The sequence below is a fragment of the Manacus candei genome, unplaced genomic scaffold (assembly GCF_025592945.1).
Source record: "Manacus candei isolate 608988 ecotype Guabito, Panama unplaced genomic scaffold, ASM2559294v1 h1tg000028l, whole genome shotgun sequence".
NCBI classification, from domain to species: Eukaryota; Metazoa; Chordata; class Aves; order Passeriformes; family Pipridae; genus Manacus; species Manacus candei.
This window is the reverse complement of record NW_026138076.1, coordinates 30,515,498-30,530,135: the sequence shown is the minus strand read 5'-3', so window position 1 is coordinate 30,530,135 and position 14,638 is coordinate 30,515,498. Positions and strand designations below refer to the sequence as shown.

Genomic DNA, 14,638 nt, shown 5'->3' with positions numbered 1-14,638 from the left:
AATTACCTGCAGAAGAACCTTGTAGTAAAACTAAATTTCTAACCCATATGAGGGATTTTTAAAAACACTTTAGTTTATTTTTCATTTTAAAGATTCAGATTAAAATTCAATTCCTTTAACCAAATCACACTGAAAATATGAGTAAGTCCTATATTGCCTACTTGAAAGAAAAGAGAGCTTGCTGCTGGAAGCAGTCAAATGGAAAATCTTAGGGAAACACTAACCACACAGTAGGATTTAAGAGAAAATTATTTTTTTCCTATTTTTTACCCATTGGAATCTGAAAATTGTAATCTCTCTGTATAATTCTGTAGGTGATTCAATAACAGTAAAAAAAACATACTTGTAATATTGAATTATACTGGTTTTGACAGCATTCCTTCAGTGTCTTTTTGTCTTCACCGCTACTAAATTCAACCAGATATTTCTATAGCAGTTGCCAATGTTAAATCAATATGCAAGGTCACTGAAGTGATGATGTGGGGTTTTTCCACTGCCACCAGTTACAAAGTGTGCTCATTTCCTTTGGCAGCTGTGTGACAGGCTACGTTGGGGAGCGGTGCCAGTTCAGTGACCTGGAGTGGTGGGAGCAGCAGCACGCTGAGAGGGTGAAGATGCGGAATATCACCATCACAGTGTGTGTAGCTGTGCTGGTCCTTCTGCTGCTGCTGGGGTTCCTGGCTGCCTACTGCCACAGGTAGTGCTTCCAAACACGTGCTGTGATCGTGTGGCACACGGGCTGAGTTGCTGCTGCCTTTCACAGAGTGCTCATGGTGAAGAACGTGAGCTGTTCCTCAGCTGATGGAAAGCACCATATCAAGCTTGCTATTACTTTGCTTTGCAGTTATTGTTTGTATGAACAGTGCAGAAAGTTCTGGCACGTCCTTGCCTGCAGAACCCACATTGGTGTTAGTGAGCAACATGGGTCTGGAGGGAAGAGGAATAGACCTTATTAGGTTTGCAGAAGAGCCATAATTTGTGTTGATGAGAGAGTTCAGGAACATGCTATCTGCTTCTTCCTTGGTTTCCCTTAAGAGCTCTAGATGTCTGAAACTGTCATGATAGGGTTTGGCTCTTAACTGCCACCTATCCCATTAGTTTGCTTTGGTTTCCCTTTCAGTGTAGAGTGGCACCTGAAAGTTTCCTTGCCATTGAGAAAAGTAGCTTATTAACCTTCCAAAGCAATCTTCCACACTGATTATTCCACCAATGAACATGAAAACAATCTTCCTGGTAGTAGAAAGAGTAAAATCGAGGATGTGAGCCTAAGCACATCTGTTGTAAAAGTACTCCCTTGCATTTTCCATGGCTGTTATGAATTGTGCAGGTTTAGGATTCTTCTTGTGATAAAAGAATCCCTACAGTCACTATTTAAGAACTCGCTCTGATGTGAAATTAAATGTCATCGATGTCCCTTAGACTGGAAAGTGTTAAGCATTTAATAAGTTACAGTCTTTTGGCCATGACCTTGGCAGACAGCTGTTCTCTGAGGCTTGCTTAAATGCATATTTATATTTAAAAGTAAACACTAAAAAAACCAGAAGGCAACCAAATCAAGAGTCTCCTGCTGCATGCTGACCTGCCATCCGTGGCAGGATTTTTGTTTGTGGTTTAGATCAATTTTAAAATTAGACTTTCCTAGACATAAAAAGTTAAGCGACAAAAGAAGTTAACTATGGAAGCTAATGTTTTTCATTCTTAATTAATGGTTCTTGACATATTTAGTCCATAAAAGTAGAGAAGCTGCCAATGTTTCTTATTTTCTATTAACTAGTGATAGAGGTTCAGAATTAAAGCTAAGTGCAGCCTGGTTTGTTCTCATAACCTGGAACTCACATTTGAATCAGTGGATACATATAGAACAGAAAAATTGTGAGATTCTTATATTTCCCATATATTTCATATATTCCATCATGACAAATAGCCAGAATATGACTCATTTTAAGGTGTGAAGATATAAAATTTCTTCCTTCCTCTCTCTTCCTGATTTATGTTTCTTTCTTGCCAAATGCTTTTGATCAATATAACTATTTACCACAACAACAACTTTTTAATTACACGCTCGACTGAATTTGAACTGCAGCTTTTATTAGCATAACTAGATCAAAATTAAACCACTGATCTAAAATCCCTATTTAACTGGAGTCTGGAAGCCAGTATTGGGGTTGAAATTGCTATATCACTTTTTCACATAATCTACTGTATTTTGAAATGTAGTGATTAAGTCTGTAATAGTCCTATTCCTTCCCCTGTAAAATGGAGATGCCTATCTCCTTTTAATTGAAGGAAATGAAGCTGGAGGTCCACACCTGCCAATTTGAAAAATGTGTGACCTGAAGGCTGAGTATTACTGAATTATTGTGTTGGTTTGTTCAATGACTATTGTCTACCGAACAGCATCGTGTTTTTCTTAATATTAGATTTATGTAGTCTGACCGTATAATACACCAAGTTTCTTATCTTCCTTGGGAAGCAAGGAAACAACACTTCCTCTCCCCCCCCCAAAAAAAAATCTGAATCACAGATTTAACATTGACAATTCCTCCACCTCAATTGGCCAAGGCTACACAAAAATTGACAGTAGGACTGGGATTAGGATTGAGAAATTCTCTGCCTCTTGCCCATGCTCAGTTAACTAGATTTCACTGCCCCATCTGCTTGTGCTCAGTTGAACCCGAAGACACCCATGCCCACCAAGTCTATCTGGCATCTGTTACTCTGGGCACTCTGCAGTAAAATGCAGAATTAGTGATCCTCTTGAGCCGAGCACCCTGTCAAGACTGTGCCTATGTGTGAGCTCTGTGCAATGGATTTTACAATTCTTGAGTAACAAATTTTGTAAGCACTGTGAGCTGCAATGCAGAATCCAAGCATCAAAACATGCACAACAGCCTTACCACGATGTCAGGAAAAGTCAAAATGGACTAATTTGCCCTATTTCTCAGCATTCTGCTCTGTAGATACACCCTCAGCTCTGACACCTGTTTGGTTTCATATCAACAGTCCCTGTCTTATCCTCTACAGGAGACAATTACCTTTTTTTTTATGTTTGAATATACAGAGATATGTTATAGAGAATCTGGGGGAATATCAAGGTTGGAAACAGGCCTTTCATATTTCCAGTAAAAAAGCAAAATACATTTACATAGTATTTTCATGAAGGGAGCAACATATGACGTATGCCCTTTCCCAGTTAGTATATAAAAGTTATATAGACAGAAAAGGAAAATTCCTAAAGAAAAAGAAAATTCCTATTTTCTTTGGTGCATGTCTATGTGATTTTATTAAAAATAGATCAAGTAAAAGGATATTGCAACCTAAGACTTCCAGAGTCTGAAGAATGTAACATTAATTTTGTTAGCTGATTCTTAGGAGGACAAAAAACATGTTTGCAAACTGAGCAAAGATGTACTGATTTGGATCTTAAGCAGTGTAAAACAAAATTTTATGTTTGGGCCTATATGGGCTTTTAATACTGTCTTATAAGTGATTGCTGTCTAACTGGAAAAATAACGATGTTTGAATTTCTGGAACTAGCCACTTAGAGCTTACTGTTCTCACCTTTTCCATCTCCAAATTGTACTCATGGATTTTTTCCTTTGCACTAATTCTGTTGGTCATGCATTTTTTCTGGAAGGTCTTAGTTCCAAACTTTTTGAGACTTTCAGTTTGTTTATTTCACAGTAACATCTGATACTGTTGCTTTTCATGAATGGTGCAGATGAATACAGAAGCGACTTTCATAACTGTAACTACCAATAGTGTACGAAAATACAGTCCAATTTTTATTTCTGAGCTTCACCCACAAATTCTCTTCATTGTATTGGTTGAAACAAATCTTAATAAGAAGAATGTGTTATAGATAGAATAATATAAGAAAATGGAAGGGTCTAGTTAAAATTATCAGGCCTATTGTTCATTCTAATGAATGATCCTTTACAGATGGCACATTAGAACAAATATTTGTTCATTTCTTACTGACTTTTGTTTTTGACAAGCTGTTTGTTTCAACCACTGTGTGGTAATTAAAATTGTGGTAAGAGTAATGCAGCCTTTCAAACCAATAAAAGAAAACAAAATATATGTCCCTTCTGTAAATACTGATAGAATAACGTGACAAAAAGCATCTTCTGTTCCTCCCAAAGCAAAATAACTTACTTCATCTTTTGTTCTGTTGCAGAAGTCAAAATTTGTATAAGAAGAATCTCTATGCAGAAGCGATAAGAGATGCCAGCAGCCGTGCTGACAATGAGAACGTGACACCTACTAGCAACAAGTCTCTGGTAACTATATTAATGTGGAGTGGAAAGGGAATCAGGAAGGATCAAAGAGTGTTAGGGATCCACTTGAGATTATCCATCAAATAATTCACATCTTAAATACATTAAATAACTGCTAGAGTCATCAAGTGCTTTGCTGTGAACCCTAGTTCATCTTACCTCATTGTTATCCCTCAAAGTTCACAGCTGCCTGGATGTATTGCAACCATTAGCCAGTGTTATTGTTAGCTTTGAATACAACAGTTGGGGAACTGTGTTCTAAATTAAGGAAATGGCAATGTGATGACATGGCGTATCACAGAGTTATTTTCACAGGAAAGTATGCCCTCTGTAAAAAAGGCTTCTTGGAAGCCAAGTATTGTTTGTGCTACATGAGATGTTGAACTTTATTTTGGAGGTTGATGAAATTAAATGTTCTGTATTAGAAGCTGCTGCCTTGTGGAGAAAATCAACCAGGATTTTATTGGATAGTTTGGAAGGATATATGAAATACTAATTTTACACTGGTGTAGCTAAAAATGCCACCATGCTCTGGTTGTACACGACTCTTTCTTTTGTCATTTTTAAGCTGCATTTGGCCCCATAAAATCTGGTCTAAGGACATGATTCTCACTGGCATTAGAATGATATTACACTGCTGGGTGATTGCAATTGGAACTTGAAGTTGACAAGTGACATAACTTGCATCTGTGGCCACTTCTATGCCTGGTCTGAGACTCCTTTCTCAGAATGGTCTCACAAGCAGTTTAGGTAGTTTCTGGCAGGAATTGTGACTGGGTAGCCACTGGAAGACACTGTCAAACATATGTCAGTAGCGCTGAATTGACTTGAACCTGATTATGACATATTGTTCCTTAGCTGGTCAACTGCATACTCTGGTGGATCTTTTATTATTAGTATTTTTCCTCCAGGTACTGGATAGCAAATGTGCTGAATCATGGCAATGTCATCATTTGTTCACAGCAGAGGCAATATGCACAGCTTGCAAAATACCTGAGGTTGGGAAAATCAGAAACATTTGTTGGGTCTGAGAACACGTTGCCTGGGAGCAGTGCTTTAGGAGGCCTGCTGCCCATCAGCTCTGTCCCCACCTGCTGTTGACCCTGTAGTTAATGCAAGTTGCCAGTGACATTTTTGCTGATGTCCACAGCTAAGCAATGGACTGAATCAACAAAAACAAATCTAACCTAGTCATCTATTACACACTCGTGTTATATTTCAGCATGCACTGGGAGATATCAAATCCATTAATAAAGTAATTTATTGCAAATGGCTTCTGTCAGACTGGAAGAGGAAATCACTGACCCCTTGCTGATTATTGCTGCTTACACAGTAATGGATTCCTCTGGTTTCATGCGTGTGATTTTCTCTGTGCTGATATGGCCATTAATTGTTAAGTTCACCAGGGCTTCATACATGAATGCACTCAGGTTAGAAACTGTAGGGTTGCCAAAAAGCAGTGGAAGCAGGGAAGTTGTCCATTTCTACTGTTCACATCAAGTGGATTACTGGAGAACTTTATGTAAAAAAAGAGATTATACTGCATCAGGGACAGAAAACCCTATATGTCCTCAACTCCTAAGGTGCTGGAATAGTTTTTTGGGTGCTATTGATCTACTCAAAGTTAATGATCTTAACGGAGGACTTCATATTGGGACTGGATGATGTGTATGCAGTAACTGTGAAGAACTCATGAATTTCACTCATTTGGTAGTCCACAGTGCTGCTGCTCCTTTGTGAGGCTGGTGAGAGAGGGTGAAAAGACTTTCTTGTTCTTGTCCATCTAGGTTAATGTAGAGCTGTTGTGCTATCACACATATCAAGTGTTAGGTACCGTGATACTGAAACTATACCTATAAATTGTCCAGGTGTCATTCACTTTTCTGTTCACTTCTGTTCTGCCAGGGGAGAGTACATTTAGCTAGGGGTACGCCTACGTATATTTTCCACGTTCATATTAAAGTTCCATAAGCCAGGGTAGTCCTACTGATATATAAACCTCGGTAAACTTCTGCATGTGCCTGGATTTTGGTGCTGTTCACAGACTTTTCATCCAAGTGTTTTATGCTGCACAGCCAAAGATATTTTGCAGAGCTCAGTGTAGCTGAATTTCCTCTGGGGGTCTGTCATATGCGGGTTAGCAGCTGTAAGCCTACAGATTTTATGTAAATGAACTGACGCCTAAATAGGCGTACCTGCTACATCTATACTCTATCCACATAAATCCACCAGTTGTCCACCAGGACCCCCAAATCCGTCTTCTGTTGGAACATCTTATTTATAGATATTTTCTCTTCCTTGTCTCTGCTCTTTAAACATCACTCCTTTACTGGGTTTTCCTCTTTCCCCCTGAACAATTTCAGCACAGTGCTTCACATTTTTTTCCTCTACCTCTGTTTTTTCTGTTTTCCCCCTGGTCTTTTCAGCATGTTTCCCCAGAGGGTCTCGTCTTCTGATTTCCACGGTCACTGTGGGATGATGGAGGGAGACTCGCTTCTTTCTCTCTGTTTGATGATTTCCGGCTGTCTGGATTCCTGCAGATCTTTTCAATACTTTAAAAATGACCCTCAGTACTATGGAGAGGGTTGATTTTCATGAGCTTTTGTTCTTGCACCTGGAAGTGTTGATTTGAAAGGCAAGAGAGTTGGTAGTTCTTTACTGGACTGGGACTGTGTGCTTACCAAAGAAAGACTGAGGTTGTCATCAACTCAAATGTTTAATTATCTGCAGGGGAAGGGCCATCCCAGAAGCCAGGATGACCTTTTTCCCTGTTCTGTGGTTGGGTGTGTGGCCCTTCCAGTTTGCCTCTTGGGTTTCAGAAAACCAATGCATTTTATATTAATTTGGGCTCTGCATATTTTGTGCATATTGTATGTATTTGCAGTTTGCGGTTGTTAAGGAGTGTAACAGTTCTCTGGAGACTAAAGTGGTTGATCTAATTGAGTGTGAGACAGCAGATCCTCATCCTGCCTGTCCTTCAGAATCTGGTGAGTAGGATTACCTACCTTATTAGGTCTCTCCTCACCTTGTACCAGCAGGACCAATGGCAGATAAAGGAGATGGAGAAATCAAAATTTTATTTCTGGCCTGTTTAAAGCTGCTGTGCACAGCAGGTGCTATGTTCATATTGCTGTTAAGGACTATTCAGTCCTTCACTTTGCAGATTAGTCATGAGAAACTACACTACAACAGTGCTTTCACACTCAGAAGAAGCCAGACGCCTCTTGTGATAGAATAATATTGGATTTTTGCATCTTTATAGACCTTCACAGGTTTGCAAGTGAAGTTAAGCCCGTTTTACTGTTGGGTAATGTATATCTGTGAAACAGTATACTTTGACAGTCCTTATTAATTCAGGCAGGATAACTGAAAATGTATGAGGAGTCCACGTCGACTCCTGTGGCAGCAACTGCAGTTCTGCTTTTTGTGTTAAACAGATGTTTGACTGCTTGGGGTGTGTTTGGTGCTTAAACAAAGATGAGATGAATGAACAACATGTGCCTCCCATCCCTCATCCAGAGACAGCAGGTAGCATGAAGCACACAACAGGCTTCCATGGCCCAGAAGTTACCAGGTGGACCATTCTGAATTTTAGGAAATATTGCCTTATAGGTGGCAACTGAATCACTTAATGCTCAAATGGTGAGAACTGATGGAGAAAGACTGATATCCTTAACCCTTTATCTTATTTACCATATATATCTCCCAAGTGCAGAAGTTACTAGAGAAGCCAGTTTACCTCAGTCACTTAGAAATACACAAAGACAAATGTTTGAGGATACTTGAATGGGCAGACATTTTGCAAGATTTTCAAAATTCCCAATCCTGTCCTTAAACATTGGGTAGTCCCTTTATTCATCAGTAGAAAATATGCCTCACATTTACTTAGTTGGACTAATATTGTGAACATGTTTAGAACTGTACTGTCCAGAACAGGAAGACTGATGTTTCCTGTTAGGAGACTGTTTTCATTTATAGTTCTATCAGATGCAGCTATTGGAACAGAAATTTCCCATGACAGGTGTCTGATTTTTACCTGAAAATTTTAGCAAAAGCGGTTCAACCACCTTAGACAAAAAGACTGGTGAATGATCTGGATTTTTTTCTTACATGTTAAAGGAAGTTCTTATACCACGCCAGAGAATAATTCTAAGATCTTTTGACTTTGAAGCAGGGACTTTAATTGTGCCAGGTGGGTAGTCTTCCTGTTATGGGCATGCCTTTCCCTGTTATGAATTAAAAGGGAAAACCACGAAAACCTAGGACAAGTAATTTCTTAAAATCAGAAGCAAGTTCTTAACTTTACCTGTTTTTATGTTCTTTGACATGAGTTAGTATTGCAATTTTCTGGACCTGATCCTGTGCTTTCTTTCGTAGCTTTCTTCTCTCAAAGCTATCATTACTTTTCTTTTAGCTTAATTGTGGTGAATCTTCTCAAATGGCTTTCAGTAACACATATCCATCTTTTCTCCAGCGGAAGAACAGCCTATAACATATGACAAAGCAGCAGAGACTTTGACTGAAGAGAAGAGAGAACAAGGACATCAGAAAGAGGTTCCTGTTGGTGAGAAATCATGCCAGACCCTGGGAGTGGCGAAGGGCCCTCCACAGGTTCCCTGGAGCATCCATCCCAAGCCCCTACTGGAAAGGGAGCCCTGCACTCTTGCCCCAGCCAGCCTGCTGATGCAGCCAGACTAGAAGAAGCCTGGGTTTGAGTGGGAAAAGAAGGAAGTCAGCAGAGAATGGGAACTCACAAAACACTGAAACAATACTCATTTTTTCACTAAAATTTAATTTTGAAAAAACCCCATAAATCAAAACCAACTAGAGAAGTCCTTGCCACTCCTTCCCTGTCATCTCTGCTTGGAAGAGTTACTATGAGCAACGTGTTGGCAATGAGTACTCTATAAATATCACTGCTGCTAACTTCATTAACTGCCTGCTACAAGGACACTGAGGGGAAAATAGACAAGTGGGTGATTTATGAGTGATAAATATTTTCTTAATGGAGCTTGTTGTGAGTAGTGGTCTTCATACACACACGGAATCTAGAAACTGCCTAGAAAATGGGTCACAAGGACAGCTGCAGAGAAACAGGAACGGAAGATGATGCAGAAAAATTAGTTCAAAATGAATGTTTTTATTAAAATACTGTTCATGGACACTATATTCCTCTCCCCAGTACTGCTGACAGGCCAGTGTAACTTCTTGGACTTCACCTGAGATGTTCTTGTATCCGCTTCCGTGAGCAAGCACCAAATGGGATCTTGCATTTCTCAGGTTTGGTGTGCTGTAGGATGATTTGTGGGAATATGTTATTAATGGTGGACGACATTTGAGGGAAAAGGTGATTCTTCCATTTTATTTCCCAGTATACACTGGTCCCTCAGAACGTAACAGGATTGTCTCTGGACCGAGGAGGTGGGTCCGTGTCTGCTTTCAGCCCTGTGAAGAGGAAAGTGCTGGAGATGTCCTGGCCTCACAGAAGTGTGTCTGGCACCAAAACCTGGTCCATTATGTAGGACAGTGCAAGGACAGAAGTGCAGCCAGTTGCTGTTCCAAAACAACAGGAGGAGTGGGTTAAAAAACCAAAAAAGCCACCTCAGTTTGGACTGACTTCCACACAGCTGATTTTTACTGCCTGTTAAATTCAAGGGAACAACTGGAAATCTAAACCAATTTTTCTTGTAATTGTCTTTCTAACAGCTACTGTTCCCTTCCAGTTATTTACTAAGAACTAACTCTCTTATAAAGCTCTGTTGTATACAGAGTTGTAGCTTAACTGTTTAACATAAGATTAGCTCAGTTGGTCAGAGCATGGTGCTAAGAATGCCAAGGTTGTGGTTTTGATCCCTGTACGGGCCATTCACGTAAGAGTTGGACTCTATGATCATGGTGGGTCCTTTCCAACTCAGAATATTCTGTGATGTTAAGTGATTTTCAGCACTTGTCTTGAATTCCTGTGCCGTTTTCAGAACATTTTGGAAGACATCTGGAAATCAGCTAAATTACTAATAATGTTTTTATTATTTGTATGGTACCTCTCAGTCCTCTGTCTTTGAAGCCTACTACTGTAACTATTGGACACCTCCTTTAAACTCTGCTACAGTGCCTACCATTAGTGTTCCTTGTAATTCATTAGCTGGTTAATAGTGGCAAATGTTATTAATTTTTGTGTTTGCTATCCTGCTTTTCTGGGTTTTTTTGAATCCTGCCAGAAGGGTTTGGGATGTTGTAATTTTTCTACCAGCTCTGTAGGCCAACATGGGAAAGAGTATTGAAAGACTTACCTCTTATCTAAAACAGTTACACACTTGAGTAACTTTGTGAAGTTAGTTCTGATTTATGTTGGTGTAAACAGTAAGAACATTGAGTCCAAGGTGTCAGAATTACAAAAATTATAATACTCTGTTGTGTAGATGGTTGTCATTTGTCTTCTAAAGTGATTTTTGCAGGTGGTTTTGAATTGTTGAGTCTGTTTTCTAATCACATTCGTTCTGAATTTAGAATAAACTTGTAAAATAGGCATTTCCAGAGTTTAGTTGGAACTAACAGCTATGAAGACTCGTTCTCCTGTGTGAATGGCAACAAGGGTATTTCCACGGAAAGAGAAATGGTTTAGAAGTGTTGGCACACTAAACTGTGTTCAGGAGCAGGAAACCACCGTGTTGAATCATTAGTATTTGGTAGATTTGATTTTAAGTTCAGTATAGTTTAATTTAATTAACATTGTTAAAAGAATCTAGTTTGGATTCCCGTCCTTTGGTTCATTGATCTTGTGTATTTTGACGGGAAAAGAGTCCAGCTGTAAAGGCCCCAGTTCAGAAAAGCATTTTGTTTCCATAAAAGTTACACAGTAAAAAGACTTTGATCCATGCACTTTGAGTTTCTCTGGTGAAGTATGTTTGTGAGCTTAAAATCCAAGTAGTGTGTTGAATGACAGTCAACATTTAGTTGGAAGTTTCCCCAATCAAAGGAAATAAAGATTTGTAACTTTGAAACCTGACTAAATAAAGATGTTTCAGATTCCTTAAAAATTAGTTTACTATTCTATCCTGGGTTTTTGTTTACTTTGCTTTCCTTCAGTCCAAGGATCTAATTTTAAGTTGATTGTATTCTTTAAAGAATAAGATTGGGAAACCTATTTTTTGTAATTATACTGTTTGGACTTTTATATGTTTCCTAAATTCAGCTCTAAATTGAAAATAATCTTTAATGTAGAACCTTGAAATGATATTTCAACACAAATATAATATATTTGGTTTATTTGTATGTTTATAAAGCTATTGATTTATAAAATAAAACAAACAAACGAACAAAATCCCTGATGTCCCTCTTTCTTTAAGAGAAGAGAACGCACAGTTCTGGTTTCAGTTAACTGATATGTATGTTGATAGATCCACTGGTTTCATGAAGTCACAGTGCATAATGTGTTGGCTCAGCATTGCAGATATGGGGTTCTTGTTCTCCACTCAGAGAATCTGTTCTAATGAAGATTATCTGCTGTAGCTCACAGGTAGATCCAACCTTGAATACAGTAAGTTTTTATGTATTGTTTTAGTTATACATTCCCACAAACCAGTTCTCCTTTTTGTGCACATTTAAATGACTGTTATGAATGTTGCTGCTTGTTTGTATAGAAATATTAACCATGGCTTCACTATGTTTTTAAATTGGTTGCCAAGATGTTATTCTCAGGCTTTACATGCAGGTGTGTTGAACTAAAATAGTTGAATCCTTGAGGTTTTTTAGGCTAAACTTTCCTTACCAAAAAAACTTTTTAAATTATTAGAATTTCTGGGTCTGTAGCAAACTTAGTATTGACCTTAAATTGGTGTACTCTGACTTTTAAAAATGAAATTAACTTGTGATATATTAAACTGTAAAAGAGGAACTTAGAAACATAGTGGGAGAAAAGCTTGACAAGTCCAAAGTAAGAAAACTATGGGCAATTTTAAAGATCAAGGGAGAAAATGAATTTGTTTAGTTCAGTAAATCCTGACTTTATTGAAGTTTACATTTCAATTCTCTAAAGCCGTATTTTCATTGTAAGCAAGTGAGGAATGATTCATTTTAATTCATAATGGACACAGGCGATGCAATGTTCTCCAGTCATAGAACTGCATGACACATCTAATTTTAAGTCCCTTTTGCAGAAACTTGCAACTTTGCAGAGGTTTATCTTTCAGGCAAAAATTTTTCACTCTTTCAGAATGAAAACATTTTTAAAAATTATGGAAAAAATAAAAAGTTATCCAGAATGGGATTAATTAGGGGAAACCTATGCCTTCTTAACATATATTGTGTTTTTGTCTTATTGAGAGTAATGTTATCTCATTATTTCAGGGTGATGCCTACACTGTTCCATTAGTCTTCAGGACACACTTGGTGTTATTGCTTCATTCTCTGATAACTTGCCATCTTTATCTCTGTGCATGTGAAAAGGAAAGAAGCTAGTGGCATTAGAAGCCTCCCCCAGAGCCTCAGGAATGCACCCCAAACACAATCTGCAAGGGCGATAGCCTAAGTTGGCTCTGATCTTTTATTGAGACTGCTGTTTAATGCCAATTTTGATGTGGACCAGAACCAGCCAACTTTGTGAAGACCATTCATCATGGGATTAACTTTCAGGCACTCCTCAGTACTAAGGTGGACTGGATTCAGACCAGTGAAAAGCCTTAGTCCCTTTTCACCAGCCTTAGGGATCCTTAATATCCTGCAATTTCAAGACTTTGGAACTTGACTTTTGAGGCAACTGCTGCGATAGTCATGTATAAAGATGCAGAAGCCCTTTTGTACTGGGACCCTGGCCACTATCATGTCTTCCTCCTCAAGCCTAGGTGTTACAACCAAAATGTCTTCTCCCTGTCTACTTTCTTGCTGGAGGGGATGGTTATGGTTCTCCCATTCTATAAGACGCAAGCTGAAGCTAAACCAAGGCTGTCAAGGAACTTCTACACTTCATAGATCAAGAACCAGTAGTCTGGCAGCTGTCTATTTTCCAGGTAAGAAGTTAGGATACAATCTCAATTTTAATTTTAAGCACATCTGAGTCCTAGACCCATGTTTTTGCTTGCACTCACTGCTGCGTGACACTATTACCTTTCCAGTATCCAGTATTATATCACATACATTCCAGGAGCTTCAGTTCACAGACAGTCTTGTCCATGTTACCCCTAATCTGTCCCTATCAGTCCGACCCCCACCGTATGCTCATTACAGGTTTTGGGATCCTGTCAATTTTCAGTCCATGGAGCAATATTGGCCTCACCCATGTGGTCTTTTTCCAAACCAGTTTGGATTGGTTTTGCAAGTAAGTCAAAGACACCACGTAAGGGAATTACTCACTTTTATGTGAGCAGCTACTGGCAACAGAACAGCTGAAGTCCTGGTCCATTAATAAGTTCCCTAGGTATTAATAGGATGCAAACAATGAAAACAACACTTAATAATTTATAAAATAATTAGCTTCTCTGGGCTTTCTATTTATTAAAGCCAACAAATTTTATGTGCTCTATTCAGTCTACACAACAGTGTGCATATTTAAATAGACATGATCTTTGTTAATATTGATTGCACAAAACAATACATTTGATTGTGATGTAATAAACAGAAAGAATGTCCAGCTGATATTTCATTGGTCTATTAACAGTAGTTAATCATAATATAGTAGGAGTAGTGTGTTATGTATAAATTTATAATTTTTTCACTCAAGAAAGAAATAGAAATATTTACATTAAGATTATAAAGACCATTTTGCTGTTTACTTCTTGTTTGCAAAAGAAAGTTGGACCCAGCTCTGTGCAACCTTTGTTCAGTGTGTGTGCCTGTACATAGTAGGTTAAGAAGAAGAAACGTGTTTTAAATGGCTCTTGAAAGACAACCATTTAAAAAAGAAATCAATAAACTAATACAGCCAGATGCTGAACATCTCACTGGAGACCAAAACCACTAATAATTATAGGAGATTGAAGAATCCCTACAGCATTTGTATGAAATAATAATAAAGTTCAAACATTTCCGCTGACCTTAGTGTTGCTCATTAAAGCTTTTAGCAGAGACCTGGATACAGTCGCATTCAAGTGAGGTGTTTGGAATTAAAATACAGATAAAAGGAAAAAGGTTAATCCAGGTCAAGGGAACAGACCAAAACTGGGATTGCATAAGATTATATTATCTTTCCTCATTTCTCCAATGGTCAACAGCAGTTAGTTTTAAGTAACACTTCTCCACAAAATCTCCTAAATGAGAGCCTAAACATGCTATTAAATGCCCATTTTTTGGCTTTGTCTGTATCTTTAATCACTGTACTATGATTTTTGACCTCTAAGAGAGTTTCGTTTGTCTAAATGCAGAAA

At 38.4% G+C, this 14,638-nt stretch overlaps 1 protein-coding gene across 2 annotated transcripts in view; it reads left to right on the top strand.

Moving 5' to 3' along the window:
* Positions 1-11,320, top strand: part of EGF (epidermal growth factor) — a 58,390-nt gene extending 47,070 nt beyond the window's left edge. Inside the window, exons 22-25 of one of the 2 annotated variants that reach the window (XM_051789624.1) lie at positions 533-697; positions 4,181-4,283; positions 7,165-7,267; positions 8,755-11,320. In XM_051789624.1, the coding sequence (XP_051645584.1) occupies positions 533-697; positions 4,181-4,283; positions 7,165-7,267; positions 8,755-8,978 (595 nt within the window). In that variant the 3' untranslated portion in view covers positions 8,979-11,320. The remainder of the gene's footprint in view (positions 1-532; positions 698-4,180; positions 4,284-7,164; positions 7,268-8,754) is intronic. The other variant, XM_051789625.1, reaches the window with a different exon arrangement.
* Positions 11,321-14,638: the final 3,318 nt, after the last annotated feature.